This window comes from Akebia trifoliata, chromosome 8 (assembly GCF_017979445.1).
Source record: "Akebia trifoliata isolate Shusen 1 chromosome 8, ASM1797944v1, whole genome shotgun sequence".
NCBI lineage: Eukaryota > Viridiplantae > Streptophyta > Magnoliopsida > Ranunculales > Lardizabalaceae > Akebia > Akebia trifoliata.
This window is the reverse complement of record NC_141382.1, coordinates 30032101-30053013: the sequence shown is the minus strand read 5'-3', so window position 1 is coordinate 30053013 and position 20913 is coordinate 30032101. Positions and strand designations below refer to the sequence as shown.

At 36.8% G+C, this 20913-nt stretch overlaps 1 protein-coding gene across 2 annotated transcripts in view; it reads right to left on the bottom strand.

The window, feature by feature from the left end:
• The window catches only part of LOC147396488 (cysteine synthase, chloroplastic/chromoplastic), a 41794-nt gene that overhangs the window by 1191 nt on the left and 19690 nt on the right, over positions 1-20913 (bottom strand). For both annotated transcript variants that reach the window (XM_086451070.1, XM_086451071.1), the window contains 2 exons: positions 14062-14121; positions 7237-7317 (listed from right to left, as the gene is read on the bottom strand). In XM_086451070.1, the coding sequence (XP_086307196.1) occupies positions 7237-7317; positions 14062-14121 (141 nt within the window). The remainder of the gene's footprint in view (positions 1-7236; positions 7318-14061; positions 14122-20913) is intronic.

Sequence of the window (20913 nt, the reverse complement as noted above, 5' to 3'; positions counted from 1 at the left end):
TACTCATCTTTTTTTCCCATTCAAGAAAAAAAAAAGGGTCTACCTTAGTGGATACCCGATGAGTATCAAGTATTTGTAGGGATGGTTTTGATTCCAATGGTCTCATTCTATGGTTGGTTCTGATTCCAGTGGTCTTATACTCAGAACCAGAACCAATCTTTTATTTAGGTTCTGATTATGAGTATATGTGGAACCAAACTGAAACCGACCAATAGACATTGGAATAGATTATTTTTCCTCCAAGGTTAAAGTGAAGTCTTCATCTCTTATGATCGAGTTGGAATGAACTTGCGAAGGATATTGGCAAAGTCACTTTCTTGTTCAAGTATGCTTAATGTGGCAAATGAGACTAAAGATCCAAAAAGAATAAGGAATCAAAGGTCCTTCACCTTACCACCCCATTACTCCTTAGGCATTACCTTTGTAGTATTCAGTGGAACATGTCCAACCCACATTCTCTCCATGTTTGTTGTCATGGGAGCAAAGGTTGTGATCAGTGTCTCAAAACACTGATTTATCCGCACTTTTCCTAGGCATTTATCTCGGTAACCGTTCCTATTTTGCTATATTAAGTAAATAATCATATTAAGCCTCGAATTACCACGTTGCATGTTCCAGCATGTTAAATAGGCTTTTATTTACATGAAATAATTGCATTTATTAGAAATTTGATTACGTACGTGTTCATTGTGTAGGTCAAAGATCGAATCATCGAAGAACCCAAAATCAAAAAAGCAATTTTGTATTACAACTAGGAACACCAATGGAGCAACCTAATCAAAATTCAACCCCAAAAATGCTATCATCACCGCGCGGCCGTGGAATTCAAATGGATCGCCTTAATTTTTCGGGAGTTTGGTCCACACATGCTCTTATCCTCAAATGCGATAGTGGCTCGAAATGGATCCTTCCAAAACCTTAGATTTCTAAAACTAGAGTCATTCCCCAATGAGGAAAGGGCTCCTCTTCCTTTAACCTAAAGACCTTGGCATTTTCTCTTGTAATTTTCATTTTTAGTTTAGGTCTCTTTTCTGTAAATTTGTAAGTGAGAGAGTAATTACCCTATTCAATGAAAAAGACTTGTTTTCTCTCTATTTATCTTTCCTATTCATTTGCAATGATCTTAGGCTAATCTCCCTTCATTGGAAAGTGGAGAAGCCTAAAACAAGCTTACTTTACTGTATTTAGTTTCTTTACCTCTTAATTTCTTTTAATGTTCATGAGTTCTTTTTAAGGCCTATCCACTCCTATGGATTAAGGCTAGAGATGAACTCTTAAACCTTTTATGCTTAATTTAGATGCTTCATGCTTATATTAGCTCAAGATGTAGCATGTTTAATTTAGATATTTGGTAGTAAGAGATTCACATATTAGAGAGTGAAAAAGCTCTACCTTAGAATTCTTTTGATTCAAGTTTTTCATGCTAAATCTTCCGATCTAAGGAGCTAAACCAAGCCCTTATGATTGAGTTATCAACGAGGTTAAAAACTAGGTTTTAACTATAATTTGTTATAGGTGGAACCTCTCTCTAATGATCATCTTTTGGTAACTTCAAAATACAAAAACAGTTTTAATAGTTTTGGTTTGAAGTAATTTCATGCTTTCTACCCCCTTTCCTAGTATTCAATCCTCACTTGCCTTGCAACAAGTTTGGTTATAAATTTAAATTCTTTCTATACGCATCAGGTCGCCATGACATTTTACATGAATCACGTCATGGGTTAGAACAGCTTCATGTTGTGTCCCACCCACGATAATGGTAAATTTCCTTGAATAGCCACCTTGGTACAATCAGCCGCATTGGGAAAGTTGGATCCCAAACTAGGGTCAGACCACATTGGTCCAATTCCAATTATTAAGGAATTGAAGAACGACCTAGGTCCACAAAAAATTTGGAGAATGAGAATGGGGTTCGGTTTCACCCCCAACCTCGTTCAATCCATACTTGTGCTGAACCCGCAAGATCACGCCATGAGTCAAGCCACTTAACACAAAGTGAATGACCCCAAGGGCTATAAATATCCACGGGGAAGAGGTAAAGGCAATTTTTGTTCCACCAAGAAAACTATGTAATACAAAGACCTTATCCACTATTACATTTTGGAAACTCCATTGAGGACTACACTAAATCCACTTGCTCGAACTTCCACCCAAAGCAGACTCATGAGATGAGAGCTACCAGAAGTCCAACACAGCTATCTTGTACCAAAAAACGATTAGATGATGAAGCATAGATCGTCGATACCGCTGCTGCCCCAATCGAAACAAATGCCAACACAAACTTCGAAGCAATAAGGGAGGTATTGTGGGTTTGCTCAAATTAACAAATATATTTTTGATCACTTTACAGTAGATGAGGGAGCCATCAGTGGTGACCTCAAGCCCTCCGTTGGCATGTGTTTAAAAGTTCTCCCTAAGAGTTCGACCCTAGGGGGTTCCACCCATAAGCTTCTAATCAATTAGTGAACTCCACCCGCATGGCTATCTCCTACGGAATTAATGAAGAGTACAATCTAATCCTCTAAGCTCCAACCTAATAATAAAAACTCCACCAAAAGAGGTTTATTCTAAGGGCTTTGGAGATTATATTTTCCTAGAGTAAACTTTATAAGGATTTCGAGGGGGTCTTCTTTGAAGACTTTGTAGTGCGTTGGGACAGGGTATGTTCGTTACAGCGAGACTAACTCAGTGGTCGAGCCCTGTTTGTTTTTTATTTTCCTTTGCTTTGTCGCTTTTGTCTTGTTCGTCTTCCTTGTACCTGGGTTGGTCACCTTGACCCCCTCTTTTCGTTCAATAAATTATCTTTACCGATAAAAAAAAAAAGTCATTCTATCAAGCCCACTCTGAATGGTAATTACCAAAACTAAAAGAAGTGGCCATTAATGAATATTTAACTTCTTAGCATGCATGGGTTAGTGGATGAGAAGTTACCAATGAGACCTTAGTGTTCCTAATATATAACTGCCCATTCAATCCTATAAAAAGAGACAAACCCTCCTCACAAAGGACCGACTTTTGACCTCACACTTACCTTCTCTACTTTACTTTTGCTCTGCAAATTATTTAATCCCTAACTTGTTCTTCTAAGCCTTGTAGGCTAGCACCATACTGGTGTGTCTGCAAGCTAAGCCGCCAGAGAAGATGATCAGAGAAACCACAACTCACCAAAAAAGAAACATTTATCATAGTATGAATCTCAAGATGTGAACAACTCAAAATTTTCCAGTCATGATGGCCTCATGAACAACAAAACAACATCAATGACAGTTGCATTAAAAAACCCTGATGGAAGACAACCTAAGTTTTATTAGCAAGAGTAGGGGGAAAGGTTAATTAGGTGAAAGAAGAACCTTACTTTCAAAACACAAGCTAACATTGAGGGTTTCAGGGTAGTCTCATGTGATAGTATGTGGCAAAATCGACGATTGAGTAGCAGAAGACATTTATTGACTATAATCATGGGACCTATAGGAGAATCCAATAAATAATGACAACGCCACTATGACTACGACACTAGCCACCCAACGAATGTAATTGATAGAACCTCCAGAGTTGACTTACTGTTGGAATGATGTTGTGACTATTATGAATATCTAGAACATGGCATGTGCCCTGAACATGCATGGGGGCTAAATGTAGACAATGGAGAATGGCATACTCTAGTGAAGTGAAGTGGTAATTGAGTGGTATGGCACCTCCTACTAGGATGAGGCATTCTGAAAAAGGTGTCATGCATGGCAAAGAGAAAGTTGCATGGCTTATTCAGATGAAGTTATAGTACGGATGACAAGTATTGTAGCACGAAATCCACCCATCTACAAACAGTCGACATGTAGTGGCATGTTTGTTAGGTGAAAATTGTACCACGATTGGCATACAAAGGTTGTGGCCCAATTTGTCCGCCACATACATTCAATCATGGTTTACAATTACTCAAGAAACGCCACCTGGCACATAGTGAACAACCCCAAAGGGGTGAGAGGAAAAGACATTTTTTACTTTAAGAAAACCATGTAATACAAATATCTTATCCACTGTTACAACTTAAACCAAAATAATTTTCATCTGGGTGTGGAGTGTGGAAAGGTATTCCCAAAGACCTCTCAAAATTACATGATAGAAAAAGGGTTGGGAGAGAGAAGAAGGTTCAGTTTTTGGAAGATTGTTGTTGTGGTACTTTGTCCTTCAAATTGTAACTCCCAAACTTATGCATGATTTCATCTAAGAAGAATTTGCCTATTCAAAGCTTCACATTTCCAGCCAAGGACGAATTCACTCAGGATTTCAAAATTGGAAGAAACGTCAATGATTGGGTGATTGAGCTGTTTTTCTCCTTATAAACCAAATATCTGTTTGTCCCATCGCTTCCTCAAGTGAGGATAGTTGAGCTTAGAACTAGCAATGATCCGTAATATACCCAATGTTCGAACCGGTCCGAATCGATCTGATAAGAAAAAAATGAAAATTGGATTTTTGGATTGGAATCTTGCATTCGAAACAATTTTTTATCGAATTCAGATCTACCCCAATCCACTCCGAAAAAAATCCAATCCGTACATTAATTTCATATAAATATGTATAGATAAAAAGTTTGTCTTTTTCGTTTCCCTCTATATTTGTAGTTGGAAAGTAGATTTTTTTTTAAATTCTATTTTTTTAATTTTTTTGAACATTGATCATTTGAAAATAAGGCATGTGATCGAATCCGTTTCAGATTAGAGATAAAATGAAATGGATTGGATTTGATTCACATATTCATTAATCCATTCGAATCACTTAAAAAAATTCAGATCGGTATTAGAGTGGTACTGATCAAGTATTGAACCGATCCGTTGCTAGCCCTAGTTGAGGTATTGATCAAAAGTTGAGATAAGAGTTTTTTCGGTCAAATCTTCATATTGATCCCTACTCCATCACATTCACTCAAAGCTTTGGTCCATTGTAGTCTAGGGGTTCTATGGTCCCATCCAAGTATCAATTTTCATTTGGTTAGTTGTCCTAAATAAATCTTGACTATAGATAACAACAGTGTTTTTAGAGGCGTGTGAGGCTTACGCCTCGAGGCTCACCTCAGTATGGGGCTCATTGAAAACACCCTGAGGCACAAGGTTGAAACATAAAAGCAGCTAAAGCTTGCGCCTCAAACCATGAAACACCTAAAAGGCATATGCCTCAGCGTGAAGCATACGCCTTTTAACCAATGCATAAGCCTCACATTAATTTTATTTATTTATAGATAATGCAATTCCTCCTCTATTCTTTTCATTATACCGTACTTCTTTATTTCTCTTTTTTGCTATCTAAGCAAGATTTTATTACGATCCCTACTCCATCACATTCCCTTAAAACTCCAATCCATTGCAGTCTAGGGGTTCTATGGTCTCATCCAAGTATCAGTTTTCATTTGGTTAGTGTTTTTGGAGGTGTGGATCAAAAGTTGATCCATTGTCAAATCTCTCTATAGATCCACATTCCCTCAAAGCTTCGGTCCATTGTAGTCTAGGGTCCTATGGTCCCATCCAAGTATCAGTTTCCATTTGGTTAGTTGTCCTAAAAAAATCTTGACTATAGACAACATCAGTGTTTTTAGAGCCGTGTGAGGCTTATGCCTCGAGGCATGCCTCAGTATGAGGCTCATTGAAAACATCCTGAGGCACAAGGTTGAAACATAAAAGCAACTAAGGCTTATGCTTCAAACCATGAAACACCTAAAAGGCATACACCTCAGTGTGAAGCGGACGCCTTTTGACCAAGGCATACTCTTCACATTAATTTTATTTATTTTTAAATAATGCAATTCTTCCTCTATTCCTTTCATTATACCTTACTTCCTTATTTATAGCATTCTTTTTTTTTACTTCTATTTATTACTACTAGTATGCAATATAATTAAAATCCTTAGAAATGAATTTAAATACAAAATAGGAATGTATACAAAGAAAATCTTTAAGTTGAGCTGATTTATAATAATTTTGTCATATTTGGTATTATACAAATGAAGTTATTGAAAAAGTAATCTATAGATGTATTTTTTCTATAAATATTAGTTATTTATTGTAGAGACTTTCAACCATTCAAATGCAAATTATTTCTATTTGGAAAAAATATAAAATAATAATATCTTATATTATTATTTATTGTAATGGATTAAAATTTGATTGTGTTTGTTTGACATTTAGATATACGCAATGGTTATTCTGATATTTTAGTTTTTTATTATTATTTCTTTTAAATATCATTTTATTTAATTAAAAATATCACGCATGTGAGGCTTATGCTTTACACCTTGAGGCACTAGCCAACTGAGCGTCTTGCCTCGCGCTTCAGGGTTAGAAAACGTTGGATAACATCATTATCCGAGACATCATTTCCATGGATTTATATTCTCTTTAAAAGGACTAGTGGTGAATGAATTAACTATTATCTCATCCATGGCAAATTCAGTCAGATCGTTTGGTCTCATTTCATTTCCTTACTCGAGCTCAATGGTGCTTCCTTCAATCAATTTTAGCTATCTTTCAAAGCCACCAAACCATGGCCCTAAACTCAAGAAAAGATCATTGGATGTTGAAAAATATGGAAGGCGGAAATAGTCTTATTTTTTAAGGAAGGAACACTCTTTCGAACATCATCATGCCAATTCTAGGTTTTTTATTTTATTTTTTTGTGTGCGTGTGTGGAAGAAGGGAGTCTTTTTTTTTTCTTCTTTTTGAAGACTTTGTTTAGGTGGGAGGAAGATTGTAAGAAGAGAGAGAAAGGAGTTTTTCTTTTTGGTTGTTTCTCAACTTTTTAATCTTTCCCTTGCATTTGGTAGGTCCATTCAACATTGTTTCTGTATTTATATTAATAAATTTTTGAGATCTACGGGAAAAAAATTATTTAGTCTAAAGTTGTACACAGATATACATGTAAACAAATAGAGCACCTACAGATAATCATTTCTCCACAATTTCCTTTGCTTTATAACATCCTTGGATTCATACTAACCTACGATTTTGAACTACTCCTAATTGTAGAAGAAATAACACCCAAAATATACTTTTTTTTTTCTTTTATCTATTTTTTTTCCCATCTGTTGATTACTATCTAGCCTTTGAATTCTAGAGGGGACTCCCATCTTTTGGTTGATCTATCTCTTCTATTTTCACAGAGGAACTCAGAGTTAAGGTCTCTTTCAAATACTTAATTAGTTATATGAGATAAATTTCAAGGGGAAAAAAATAATTAAAACCATACCGCAATAAGCTTTCCCGCATTCTCAGTTCTCTTTCCAACCTTGATAGCAGCAGCCGCTGCCGCACCAGAAGAAATGCCCACCTGCATAAGACCATTAGATTTTAATAAATATGGTTTAGGTTTTCTATTGTTCTTTTGTTTCTCAGGTTTGGTTTAGTTGGAGAGGGGGGAGGGGGGGAGTCAATGAGGACGAACACCACAAATTTTACATAAAAGCTAGGAGCCTTTTTCTTTTTTTCCCTTAAAAGGAACAATATTATATAACCCCAACCCCCCGCCTTCTTGTATAAATGACGAGAAAACTTTACAAAAAAAAAAAAAAAATAGAGAGAGGATACGAGGAAGGAGAACAAAACAAGTAGACAAAAAGTTTTAGGATCCGCTATACAAGAGCTCTGATAGAGATACCTTCAACAAAGTAACCCGCAGTATCATTAGCCAAATTCAGAATAAGGGAGAAGTAAACGTTTATACCCAAACCAAACTCGAGGATTTGTTTGATGATAATAACAACCTCCAACTGTAATATAATAACATTGCACCCCTACTTCCAACCACATATAGATGAATATGCTCACCAACCCATACTGCCCATTCAATGAATTATACCCTGGATTGGAGAAGCCCCAAAATAACACTGATTAGATGTCCCTAACCATTGAATTCAATTTTTCATTTCCAAACTGTGAACATTGTGTTGGCTAATAGTTCCAGATAACTAGGAATTCTACTAGGCATGTAATACAAGAGATGGAACATCAATTGAAAAGTTTAGATTGATGAGCACGTGCATCATGTGTATGGTAGGAGGGCCCATGACAGTTAGAAAAGATAGAGAGAAAAAGTATTTGATTGATTAGCCCTAATTAGGCTTTACAGGGGAATTACACTGAAAATGATTAAAAAGGACAAAAGACCAAAAAAGTATAATAAACTAGAATTATTCAAAACTCCCCCTCAAGTTGGTGCATGGATATCAACAACGCCCAACTTGGACAAGACACCTTCAAAGACGGTTTTGCTAACACCTTTAGTAAGAATATCGACGAGTTGCTAAGATGTAAGAACAAATGGAGTACAAATCTGCCCACACATAATCTTCTCTCTGATGAAATGTCGATCAACCTTGATATACTTCTTTCTATCATGCTGAACCGGATTTGCTACTATGTCAATAGCTGATTTATTATCACAATATAGTGAAAAATGAGCTATTACAGGAAGACACAAGTCAACTAGTAAGATTTTGAGCCACAACAACTCACACACTCTAAGTGTCATACCTCTGTATTCTGACTCAGCACTGGATCGAGAAACCACATCCTGCTTCTTACTACGCCAAGTTACCAAGTTTCCACCAACTTTAGTACAGTACCCAGAAGTGGATCGTCTATCAGTCACTGACCCCGCATAATCTGCATCTGTCCATGCCTCAACGCGAAGATGACCATGATTACTAAACAAAATACCTCGACCAAGACATCCCTTAAGATGTCTAAGAATACGCTAGACAGTAGTAATATGAGATGTTCGAGGCGAGTGCATAAACTGACTTACGAAACTAACAGCATAGGCAATGTCGGGACGAGTCCTAGACAAATAGATCAATTTCCCACAATATGCTAATACTGGCCAATATCCGACAAACACTCCCCCTTAGAATCAATCAACCTATGATTCTGCTCAATAGAAGTATCAACGAGACGAGAACCAAGCTGACCGGAGTCACTCAATAAATCAATGACATATTTACGCTAAGAAATAAATATACCAGAATGGGACCGCGCAACCTCAATACCTAAAAAATAATGAAGATGTCAAAGGTCTTTAATCTCAAATTGACATCCTAAGTAAGATTTGACCTCGGTAATACCAACACTATCATCTTCAGTAAGAACAATATCATCCACATAAACAATTAGAGCAACAGTTTTGCCATTGGAATGACGCAAGAAAAGAATGTGATCAGCAGAACTCTGACGGAAACCAAACTGATGTATTGCCTTAGTAAAGCGCTCAAACCATACGTAAGGAGACTACTTCAGTCCATAGAGAGAGCGACAAAGATGACAGACATGTGTAAGAGAAACAGGTGTGAGAAAATCAGGAGGTTGGACCATATAGACATCTTCCTGAAAATCACCAGTGAGAAATGCATTCTTGGCATCTAACTGAAAGATAGGCCACCCTCTGATTGCGGCAATAGAAAAGATAACGCAAATGGTGGTCATCTTGGCAAGTAGAGCAAATGTCTCATAATAATCAATCCCATAGTTCTGAGCATAACCTTTTGCCACCGGACATGCCTTATAACGAACAATAAAACCATTTGGATTATACTTAAGGGTAAAAACCCAACAACATCCCACAACCTTCCTCCCAAGCGGAAGAGGAACAAGTTCCCAAGTCTGAGTCTTTTCAAGAGCATTCAACTCATCAATCATAATTACTTGCCACTTAGGATGAGTAATAACATCTGCAACAGTATTAGGATGAGAAACAACAGAAACAAAACTAAGAAAACTCTGATAGGAAGGTAAGAACAAAATCAGATAGATAATTAGAGATGGGATAAGTACAAGTGCGCTTACCCTTGCGAATGGCAATAGGACAATCATCACAAGGGACAGTAGGAGGCGATGCTGGAGGCGAGGAAACAAGTTGGTTTGGCATAAAAGTGATGGTAGTATTGCATGGCTGCTGAGAGTAAACCTACAATGAAGGAGGTAACGAGCTGACAAGGGGTAGAAAAGGATGAATAGGCATGGGAAGAGGAAATAACAAGAGAGAGATATCATCATCAGGGGAATCTAGAGAAAACCACTTGGATTGAATGGCAACTGACCTAGTGTAGTAATGAGGTGTGCTCAAAAAAGGAAACATCCCGAGAAATTAAATGTCTTCAAGACGAAGGATTATAACAACGGTATCTTTTCTGGGTAGAGGAATAACCCAAAAAGATATATTCTACGACCTTTGGGTCAAGTTTAGTACGAGTTTGGTCAAGAATATGAACAAAACACCCAAACAAGCGTGAAGGAAGTGGAAACAAAGGACAAGCCGGATGGAATTGAGAGAAGGGCGTGGTCAACTGCAAAACTCGGGAGGGGGTCCGATTAATAATGTAAACAACAGTAAGAACTACATCAACCCAATAGGATTGTGGCACGTTCATGCCAATAGAGAGGACATGGGCTAACTCCAGAATATGGCGATTTTTCCTTTCTGCTCGGCCATTCTGCTAAGTTGTCTTAACATTGGACATTTGATGTTCAATGACAGACTCTAAATAAAGCTTCAAAACCTCATTATAGGTGTACTCAATACCATGATCAGAACAGAAAGTCTTGACGGTGCGACCAAACTAGGTATGAACCATAACAAGAAATTGTTGGAAGATCCCATATACTTCACTCTTGTGTTTCATAAGATAGACCCAAATGATGCGACTGTGGTTATCGATAAACAAAACAAAATAGTGAAAACTAAGAATGGATGTGACAGGGGAAGGACCCCACACATCAGAGTTAATTAGGTCAAACATAACAGGTGCAATAGTATTCATACTAATAGGATAATGAGAACGCATATGTTTAGCTAATTGACAAGTTTCACACGAAAAATCAAGTAAATTGTTATTATTAAATAGAATAGGGAATATGTGTTTCAAATATCCAAAGGAAATAGAGGCTAAGCGTAAGTGCCAACGCATTACAAATGCCTTATTAGACTGACTACTACTACTAAACTGAGAAACAAAATGAGTGCTAGGTGAACCAGGTACATCCAAGAGATACAAGCCATTTACTTCACATCTAGTGTCAATCGTCCCCTTCGACCCCAGATCCTAAAAGACCCAATGAGAAGGATAAAAAAAATTACACTGCAATTCAAATTTTTGGTAATGCTACTAACAGATATAAGATTAGTAGTAAGTTAAGGAACATGTAGTATATTAATTAAGGATAAAGGTGTGACAGAAAATTGACCTTGACCCACTATAGAAAATAAAGAACCATCAGCAAGGCGAACCTTGCGATGACCAGAACAAACATTATAGGTTTGGAATAGGGAAGATGTACCAGTCATATTATCTGAGGCACCAAAATCAATGATCCATGATAAGGAAATGGTGGAAACACTATATGCAGATGCAAAGATACCTGAGTGAGCGAAAGTAGAGACCGGCCAAGATGAAGTCTCCATCTGATTGAAGAATTTCCTAAACTTGTCAAGCTCAGCCTGGGATAGAGATACCATATCCAAGGAGGAGGTAGTAGTTGAAGGAGATGTTAGATCAGTAGTCGACTAAGAGACTACATAAGTTGAAGATCGATGAGACAGTTGACGTTAATGATTAACACGACCATGAAACATATAATAATGGGCCTTCATGTGACCCAACTTTCCACAATGATCACATTTATGTCGCTGACGTGTAGGCAGAGACCCACTGAGAGGCTGTGAAGAAAGTAGGCGAGTAAGCATGGAGGAGTGATTTTCTGAAGAATGAGGTAGGGCAGCTGTGCAACAACTCTCATCAACCAAGACATAAGAATACACTATCTATAGGGACGAAAACGGATCCATACCCAATAAATGAATTCTCGCATACTCAAACTCATCCCGAAGACCGGTTAGAAACTGAAAAACTTGATTCTTATCCAAAATAGAAACATATAATCCGTCATCAAAAGAGTCCTTCCACGTCTAGGACGAGGAATAAAAAGTCAACTCTTCCCATCGAGCACGTAGCTGTGATATATAGGTGGTAACTGAAGAGTCACTTTGAGAAAAGCGGGAAATCTCACACCTAAGTTGAAAATGCGGACATTATTTTGACATTGCAAGTAGATGCTCTTTGCAGAATCCCATATCTATTTTGCTGTCGTAGAGAACATAAAACCTACTGCAATATGTGGTTGCATAGATATAACTAACCAAGAACGAACCATAGAATCATTAGCAAACCAGTTGGAGTAAGTAGTGTCAATCGGTACTGGTTGTTTGTCCGCCCTTGTGAGGTAACCGATCTTTCCTTTTGCACCAATGAACATTTCAACAGATCGTGCCTAAAGAAGGTAATTGGGACCATCTAATTTCAAGATAGTAATTTGAATGCCTGGAAATTCGGTCGAATGAGAAGGAAAACCGCACGATCCATCACTATTACCAGTGATCGAGGAAAAAGACGTCTCGAAGGCCATCAAAGAGTAGATGTGCTTTGGTTTGAAGAGAGTTCAAATAAGAAATTGATTGCAACACCCTAAAGATGGCAATACACGATCGTAAGAGGCGTTGAAGGTGATCAAACACTGTTTTAGGTGATCTGAACAGCTATCAACTCAATCGTAGGGCACCAAGGAGTAGTTATACCGCTACCGTAGACCTCAACCAGGGGTCCAGTGATTGTCACGTGCCCCAGAAATTCCCAAACAACAACTTGTTGTCTCAACCCTCAAACAGTAAGTCTGCTGTGGTCGGAGCCCCCAAACAGTTACAATGTTGTGATTACAACCATCGATTTTGCCTGTCATCTACTAAATAGCAACCTGTTGTTGTCGTAGCCTACTAACAATGGCCTGACAGCCAGAAAAAAATAGCAACTATTGTTGCCGCAACCCCCTAAACAGCACACTGCTGTTATCGCAGTCCACTAAACAGCACATGTTGTTGCCACAGCCCTATAAGCAGCACACTGCAGTGATCGCAGTCCACCAAACAACACCTGATGTTACTGCAACCCAACAAACAGCCAACTGCTGTTGCTGCAGCCCTCTAGACATCCAACTGCTGTTGCTGCAACCCACTAAAAATCCAACTGATGTTGCTACAACTCTTTAAGGTGTCTACGCTGCTGCCATAAGGCTTCAAGAAATTCTCAAGGCCCCTATCACATGATGCGATTAGGGTGTGGAGCAAAACAACCCCCGTAGGGGTGATCTTGTTATTGAAGGCAAGAGGTGGTGAAGATAGGTTTAAGGAGGAAGAGGACGATGGGATTGTAACAAGGAGGAAAGGATGGGAGAGAGGGAAGAGGATGATGGAGGTAGACTTTGATACCAAGTTAGAAAAGATAAGAGAGAAAAAGTATTTGATTGATTAGCCCTAATTAGGCTGTAAAGGGGAATTACATTGGAAATGACTAAAAAGGACAAAAGACTAAAATAGAATAATAAACCAAAATTATTCAACAAGCTACAATATCCCCAAACAATCCATCAATCCTCTTTAAAAACCCGTGATGTACACAAGTGCCAATCAAGTACCAAACGAAATACTTCATTTTTTTTTTCTTTTTTTTCCTCTTTGTTTATTTAGGAACAGAACCTTTGAATGATGAAATGGAATTCACTCCCTATAATAGTGTATCCAAACATGCAACTGAGGTGAGGGGACCATAGACAGTCCACCCGTTAGAGCAACCCAATTCTTCTCCATGCACCAAGTTTCAGCCCAATTGATAACCCCCTCCACTCCCCTCCCAATGTAGGAAAATAAAGCATATTTCTCATAATTACTTATTATAATAAGAAATATTTAGGGCTGAAATCGCATGGGTTGGACGTGGACAAGGGCACTGTCCACATGACTAACCCAGATGATCATGTATAGATGGAAACTCCAAATTTTCCACGTAAGAGATCTTGGTTACAAGAAACCCCATCTTAACAGGGTATGAAGTCTAGGATGACAGCCTAGAAGACTAAATTCCCTTTTTTATTCTTTTTTATTTGTCTAACAATACTTAATATTATGAAATAAACAAGAAAAACAATAATTAGAAAAGACAAGAAAAAGAACAACATCAATTGCAGTACTAACCAACAAGCCTTCTTGGAGTGCCAATTGCTTCGCAGTCTCAACAGCTTCATCACTGGATATCTATTAAATGGAAAATGTATGAGATATAAGATTCCAATAAACAACATAACATTCTATTTTGAAGGACAAACTCAATTAACTCCAGTTCAAACACTAATTTTTTTATGTATTACATTGAAAAAATAAGAACCCATGTAAAAAATAAACTGACAAACATGTGAAAGACATTGCATTTGATAACCATTTTGTATTGGGTTCTTGGAAAGAAAAGTACTTTTCAAAAGGGGTAAGTTGACTCTTATTAGGAGCGCTCTATCTAGCATCCCTACACATTACTTATCTTTGTTCTCAATGCAAAGAAAGATTGAGTCTCAACTCGAAAAACTAGTCAAAGATTTTCTTTGGAATGACAAAGCGGGGAATCGAAAATTTCATCTTGTGAATTGGAAGTTAGTTTGTCGTCCTAGAAAAGCAGATGATCTTGGAATTAGAAGGTTTCGGGTATTAAATCAAGCTTTGTTTGGCAAGTGGTGTTGGCGGTTTGGCAATGAGAAAGAGGAGTTATGGAGGAAGAAAGTTGCAACTAAGTTTGGGAGGATCCTTTGTGGTGGGAGTGTATGCTGAGTAGATTTCCTTATGGGTGTGGAGTCTAGAGAGGTATTTCTAGTATGCATTCTTTTTTTGGGGGGGCAGACCCGCTTTGAAGTGGGAAGGGGATCGTATTGCTTTTGGGAGGATTGCTGTGAGACCCCCCTGCAAAGTTTGTTTCTTGGGTTGTACTCCTTGTTCGTGAGGAAAAGAATGTTTGTCTCTGTCTTTTGGTTCTAGATGAGAGGGGTGTATCTTGGGATCTCGGGCTCTGAAGAAGATTGAACGACTAGGAGATTGGAGAAAAAGCCAATATCATTGATTTGCTAGCTTCCACAGGTCCTTCCCTTGATAGGGCGGATTGCCGAAGTTGGAAGGGTAGACGTGACGGGATTTTCTCGGTTAAGTCTTTATATTCATTGCTAGTAGGAGATCAAGATCCTTGTTTCCCAGACTTCTTTGTTTGGTCCTCTAGTGTGCCTACCAAAATCTCTTTCATTTGGTAGGCCGCTTTGAATAAACTTCCTACAATTGATCTCCTTAGACCTAAGGGTCTTGTTGGACTTTTGTTGTTTATGCAAAGCAAGTGGGGAGCAGTGTTGTCAAATGCAATCGCACACCCCAAATTATGCTATCTGGCAATATTGGATAGTATATGCATTGTGTGCGATGGCATATTTTTCTAATTTTTTTTTTCAAAAAAAAAAAATTCTTGCAACATATGCAATGTGCGAAATTGCATATGCAACCAACATATGCGATTTAACAACATTGGTAGGGAATCTGTTGATCACATCCTTATTCATTGTGAGGTGGCTCATAGTGTTTGATCTTATTTCCTTGCTCTCTTCAAGGTTTCTTGGTGTCATCCCCACTCGGTTATATTCCTTTTGTTTAGTTGGAAGTCCAAAACCTTTTCTTGCAGGTCAAAGATTCTGTGGAATTTCTTGCCTTTTGAAATTTGTTAGGGATTGTGAAAAGAAAGGAACAGGTGCATGTTTTATGGGAATGAAAGTTCTTTGCAAGAATTAGTTTTCAATATTGTTGGTTTGTTGTTTGTTTGGTGTAAGCAGTTCAAGGTTTTAGATGGTTGTTTTTTGAAGATTTTCTTTTTAGGTGGGATAATGTTTTTAGCAAAGATTATAGTTTTGTTTCTTTGCCTTAAGCACATCTTGTCCTCTTTTTAATAAAATTTCAGTTATCAAAAAAATAAAAATTACAAGGTTCTTTTTCTACAATTGTGGCACAGAAAAAAAAAATGTTTTCTAAAGCTAAATTGTATTAAGAAAAGGAGAAAAATAAGAGAACTAGCGAAGAAAGATCTCATGAGCAGCCATTCACAAGCTCCTTGCCGAAATACAAAATCTTAATTATCCTTCCCTTAAACTCAATGAAAATCAAAGGTCAACAGAAGACTAGTTCATTAATCTTTAAACCATAGACACAAGATTTTCTTCCTTCCTTACACAACCTTTTAACACGTTTTAGATAAACCAACAAATAATGAACAGGAAAAGCTTCTAGTGAATACGATCACCAAAACTGAAGGCCACCCAACGAATAGATCCTTCACATTCAAATGAACTATCTAGTGAATATTGAATAATTGAAAGGCCTAGTGTAATGGTTTAATAAGCGACCAACCGATTCCAAAACTTTTTTTTTTCTTTTTGAAAGGTAATATGGGGGTTAGGCAGAACCCAAACAGCTATACTAAAAAGGCCAAAAGCAGTAACAATCTTACATAAGTGTTACCAGCCGCATCCTCAATAATACAAACAAGCTCTCTAGGGAAGGAATAAGGCCAGATCACAATCTCCCACATGGAGCTAACAAAGGAGGCTTAAAACACGGCAGCTCTATTGGTCTCATGGTAAACAAACACAAAAGACAGATTATCCAAAGACGAGATCATAGAGCTAATGTCTAACAATTCTCTTCAGTCCTCACATACCAAGAAACTGAAGCTTACCCAACTAGACACTTGATAACGAATTTAGAGTCCGAAGCAACTCTAATGTGAGAGCATCCGTATTCAATAGCAAGTTTCATGCCAATTCTGATCACATCAGCTCATGGGCTACAATGGATTCCAAACTTTCTTTGCACAAAAAGCACATACTTGATCTGGGGACATAAAAATACCATTCAATCATGTCTATGACATAATGGGGCTATCAGAGATCATGGGCCGTTATTTAGTGGATTTTGTAGTCCATTAATGGGTTGGACAAATTTTAAGGATAGAAGAGTTTTTCGTATTTTTTTAGGTTATTTTGAGTCCTACTTGATTTAGAAGTTTAATATAAGAGTTTTTATTGAATTAGAAATTTATTATTTTGGGAATGTTTCTATTTTAGCAAAGTTATTATTTGAGATTACAATTTCAGGAAAGTTACCTTGGAATACAAGGTAGAGTCAAATTAGAAGTCCTTTAGGTTTTAACAGCTGGACTTTTCTATTTAAATGTTGTAACAGATTGTTTTAGGGAAAGTATGAATGAATAAAAAAATTGTAAATTTTTTTTTGTTTTTCTTACTTAAATGTTGGATTGTTCAACTTGGTGATGCCATGGAAATGATTGATGTCATTTCAAGGTAAATTTATCATCTTTTTCTCCTTAATCTTCTTTTTTCCTTCTTTTTTTGTCTTTTATTTTATGTTTTAAACTCATCTAGAATCCTCTATAACCATCAAGAAACCCATTCAATCCTCTCTAAATCATAAACACCCGATACCATTAATCATATCTCCAAATCTAACCTTATTTTGTACCCCTAAACCTAATTACAGCACCCTATGCAAAATTTTGCTTTACCCTTTACAGATTATCCTTTAGGATTAAATCTTTCACAGAATTATCCATTCCACCCTCCCTCCCTCCCTCCCGCCCCCCCCCCCCCTCCCAAAAAAAAAAAAAAACACTCTTCCTAAAGTAGAGCAAGCCTAGAATCGATGAAATCTAGGTTCTCCTAAATCACGTTGGATAGAAGACACTTTTCTTTTCTTTTTTTTGAAAACCCCTTTTTTTCTTATTAAAAACCCTACTATCATTATCTAAGGTTTGTCAAACCTAGACTCCCAAAGGATCAAAGGAGATACAATCATATCGTTTTGGAAAATCAAGAAGAAGAAAGGAATCAAGTTTCAAAAAGGAAGGATCAAGAATTTCATCAAAGAATTTAAGTTTCACTCCCTTTTACAATGATTGTTTGTCAATAGAATGATGTGTATGGAGCATACATCATTTACATGTTAGATATTGTTCTTATTATTTTATGAAAATGATATCTTTCGAGTTCTATCAAAAAAATATAGATGCGATAGGTTGTCCCCACCCCCTTTGGAAGTGGGACTAATCCCTGTGGATATACCCAGCCACCACAAATGGGAGTATCGGGTTAAGTCGTGGGTGGGGAGACTCAATATCATGACATTGGGGAGCACACCCAGGTCGTCGAACCACTACTCCACCACTTGGGTGGTAGTTTATCAAAAATTGCATTATTTACATGTTAGATATTGTTCTAATTGCTTTATGAAAATGATATCCTTGAGGTTTTACCCAAAAAAAAAAAAATGGAAGGAAAATTTAGGGAATGATTATAAGGGATTCGGTTAGGAATTAGAGATTGGAATGGCAGGATGGTAAGGTGGAAAGATTTAGAAGTTGTTTAGGAATATAATGATAGGTTTCTAGGACTGGTTTCAGCTAGGCGGTAAGATGGTATGAATTGGAAAAGGATTTGGTCGGTTCGGCAGGTGTAGGGACTCAAAAAGGACATTGGTTGGAACTTATTTAATGCTTAGAAACAGAAAAATTGAAAGATACCTCTACTAAGTTGAATGCCCCAACATTCAAGCAAAGAAACAGAAATTTCTATAAATTTTATTCATTCGTAGCAATGTCCTCCATAAAAACCTAAAACATTTTTTTAAAATACTAACCTAGAACAAAAAGGATTCCTAAATCATAATAACTGTGTAACAAGTTACTTGTGAAGCAAGTAACTAAAACAAAAAAATTCACAAGCAACTAAAACAAAATAACTAATCTTAAAAGTTGCTCAACCAAACCTAATAAGGGCTGACTGAACTCCCTTATGGGGCCCACAAACACTGAAGTGGCTGGCCCCAGTTATAGATAAAATAAAATAATTCTTGGGCCCACAACTTATTAACTATATATATATTTAAACAGAAAACTAAATAAATCCTAAGCATTCTAACATTATGGCCATGTGTAAGCCATTCTAACTTATCCATCGAGTCTTGATCTAAACGCAGCCCGCATGCAGTCTCCAATGCGAAGTCTTCAAAAGATACTGGACATGGGATCTTCAAGTCCTCTTCATAGCTATCATTGATTTACAAGGAAACTTGTGGTCTCCTCCTATGATAAGTCTAAGGCATGATGATCTGATGTCCCCACCACAATGTTAAATGATACATGTGTGTTCTGGAACCCATCCTTTAATTTAATTTATTTTTAATTAAATTAATTCAAAGTGTTTAATTTCTAATATTTCTAGACCAATTCCAGGAAGATATTCATAGAACATTCTCCTGGAATAATTAAAATGCAAAACGATTTGGAATAGTTACCTGATTGTTAGGAGGTGTTTCACACAAAACTCAAACTAAAAATAATTTCTTTTAGAGTCTGGCTCTCCCACGGTCGTTTGTGGGAGAGAACCTGTAGACACCCCATTTTTGCACTCGCCTGATTAATCAACTCGTCAACCCGATCGCAATGATTCCCAATGATGGATGTGTATTCCATTGCTTTATTTTGTTACCAGAAATGTTTCAGAAATCCGGATGAGGTATCTCGAACTGACAAAACCTTAGAAACCACGCTACGCTATGAAAATACGATCCTAGAAACATAGAAATCATCTTTCAGACAAAAAGAAACTTTACGATAAAAATCACTAAAAATGACTAAATTACCCCTAACATCAAAACTACCCTAGAGCCTACGTTACGCTTAGGAAAACTCTCTCAAACACATAAAACAACAAATCGAAACCAAATAAATCATTTCACCAATTTTAACAGAATTCGACAAAATTACGAAAATGCCCCTCATTAAGTTCATGACCATTTCACACAAAAAATTTCATAAATGACACAAACCAACATTCACATTGAATTCCTTACGAAAAATTGATTCTAAAACATCTTAGAACATTAAAAACCGACTTAAAACGCGAAAAGTCCTCTCCAGGGGCAAAATGGTAATTTCACAATTTTCATAATTAAAAATTTCGAAATTAATAAATAAAATATTAAATAATAAAGTGAAACATTAATGAAATTAATTTAAATTTTCAATTAAAAAAATCGATCAATCGGACTTTCAAGTAAAATTGTTGAGAGTTCGTGAGATATTTCTTTAAGGACCCCTCCATTTGGGGGTCCAAAGAATTAAAGATATATATAGAGAGGGGTTCTCCAAAAATTTAAAGTCAATCAAGCAAGACTAAGGTCAAGGTATTAAAGTCAATCAAGTAAGACTAAAGTCAAAATTAAAGTCAATTAAGTAAGATTGAAGTCAAGATATTAAAAGTCAATCATTAAGACTAAAGTCAAAATATTAAAAGTCAATCAAATAAGACCAACAGTCAAAATCATAATAAAGTTCTAATTAAATAACTCTATCTAATAGAGTTCTAACTAAAAAATATTCGACCTAAAACAATTCCAATGAAAACACAATTGACTAAAACAATTCTAACTAAAAACAACTCTAACTAAAAGAACTCTAATTAAACACTAACTCTATCAAAATTAACCCCTAAAAAAAATCTATAAATAGGGGTGCTCACCCCTATTTTCGGATCAAATCATAAACCCTCGAGAAATAAATAGGTCTAGAAGCCCCCTTAGCCTCCCATAAACCCTAGTTTTGGAGTCCCAACTCCTTACCTAACATCCCTTCTTCGATTTTAGCCTAAAAAACACCTAAAAGCCTTTCAAAAACACCCCAAAATCATAACAAACTCGAAGAATTCAGATTCAAGAAAGAAAGAAAAGATACTTGCCTCGGAGATCGAAATCAAATCCGGAGACAGAACGAAGCAAGAAGTCAGTACAAGGAGCAATTTTTGTCGAATCTGAGGGAACAAAGTATTTGCTATCGGAAATGTATAACTTTTTTTTTTTATTTTTTTATTTATTTATTATTATCTAGGTTGTTAGCAATGTAATTTATTTAGGAAGTTAGTAGAGACCGGCTTTGGCCAGGCGGGGTTGGTGCCT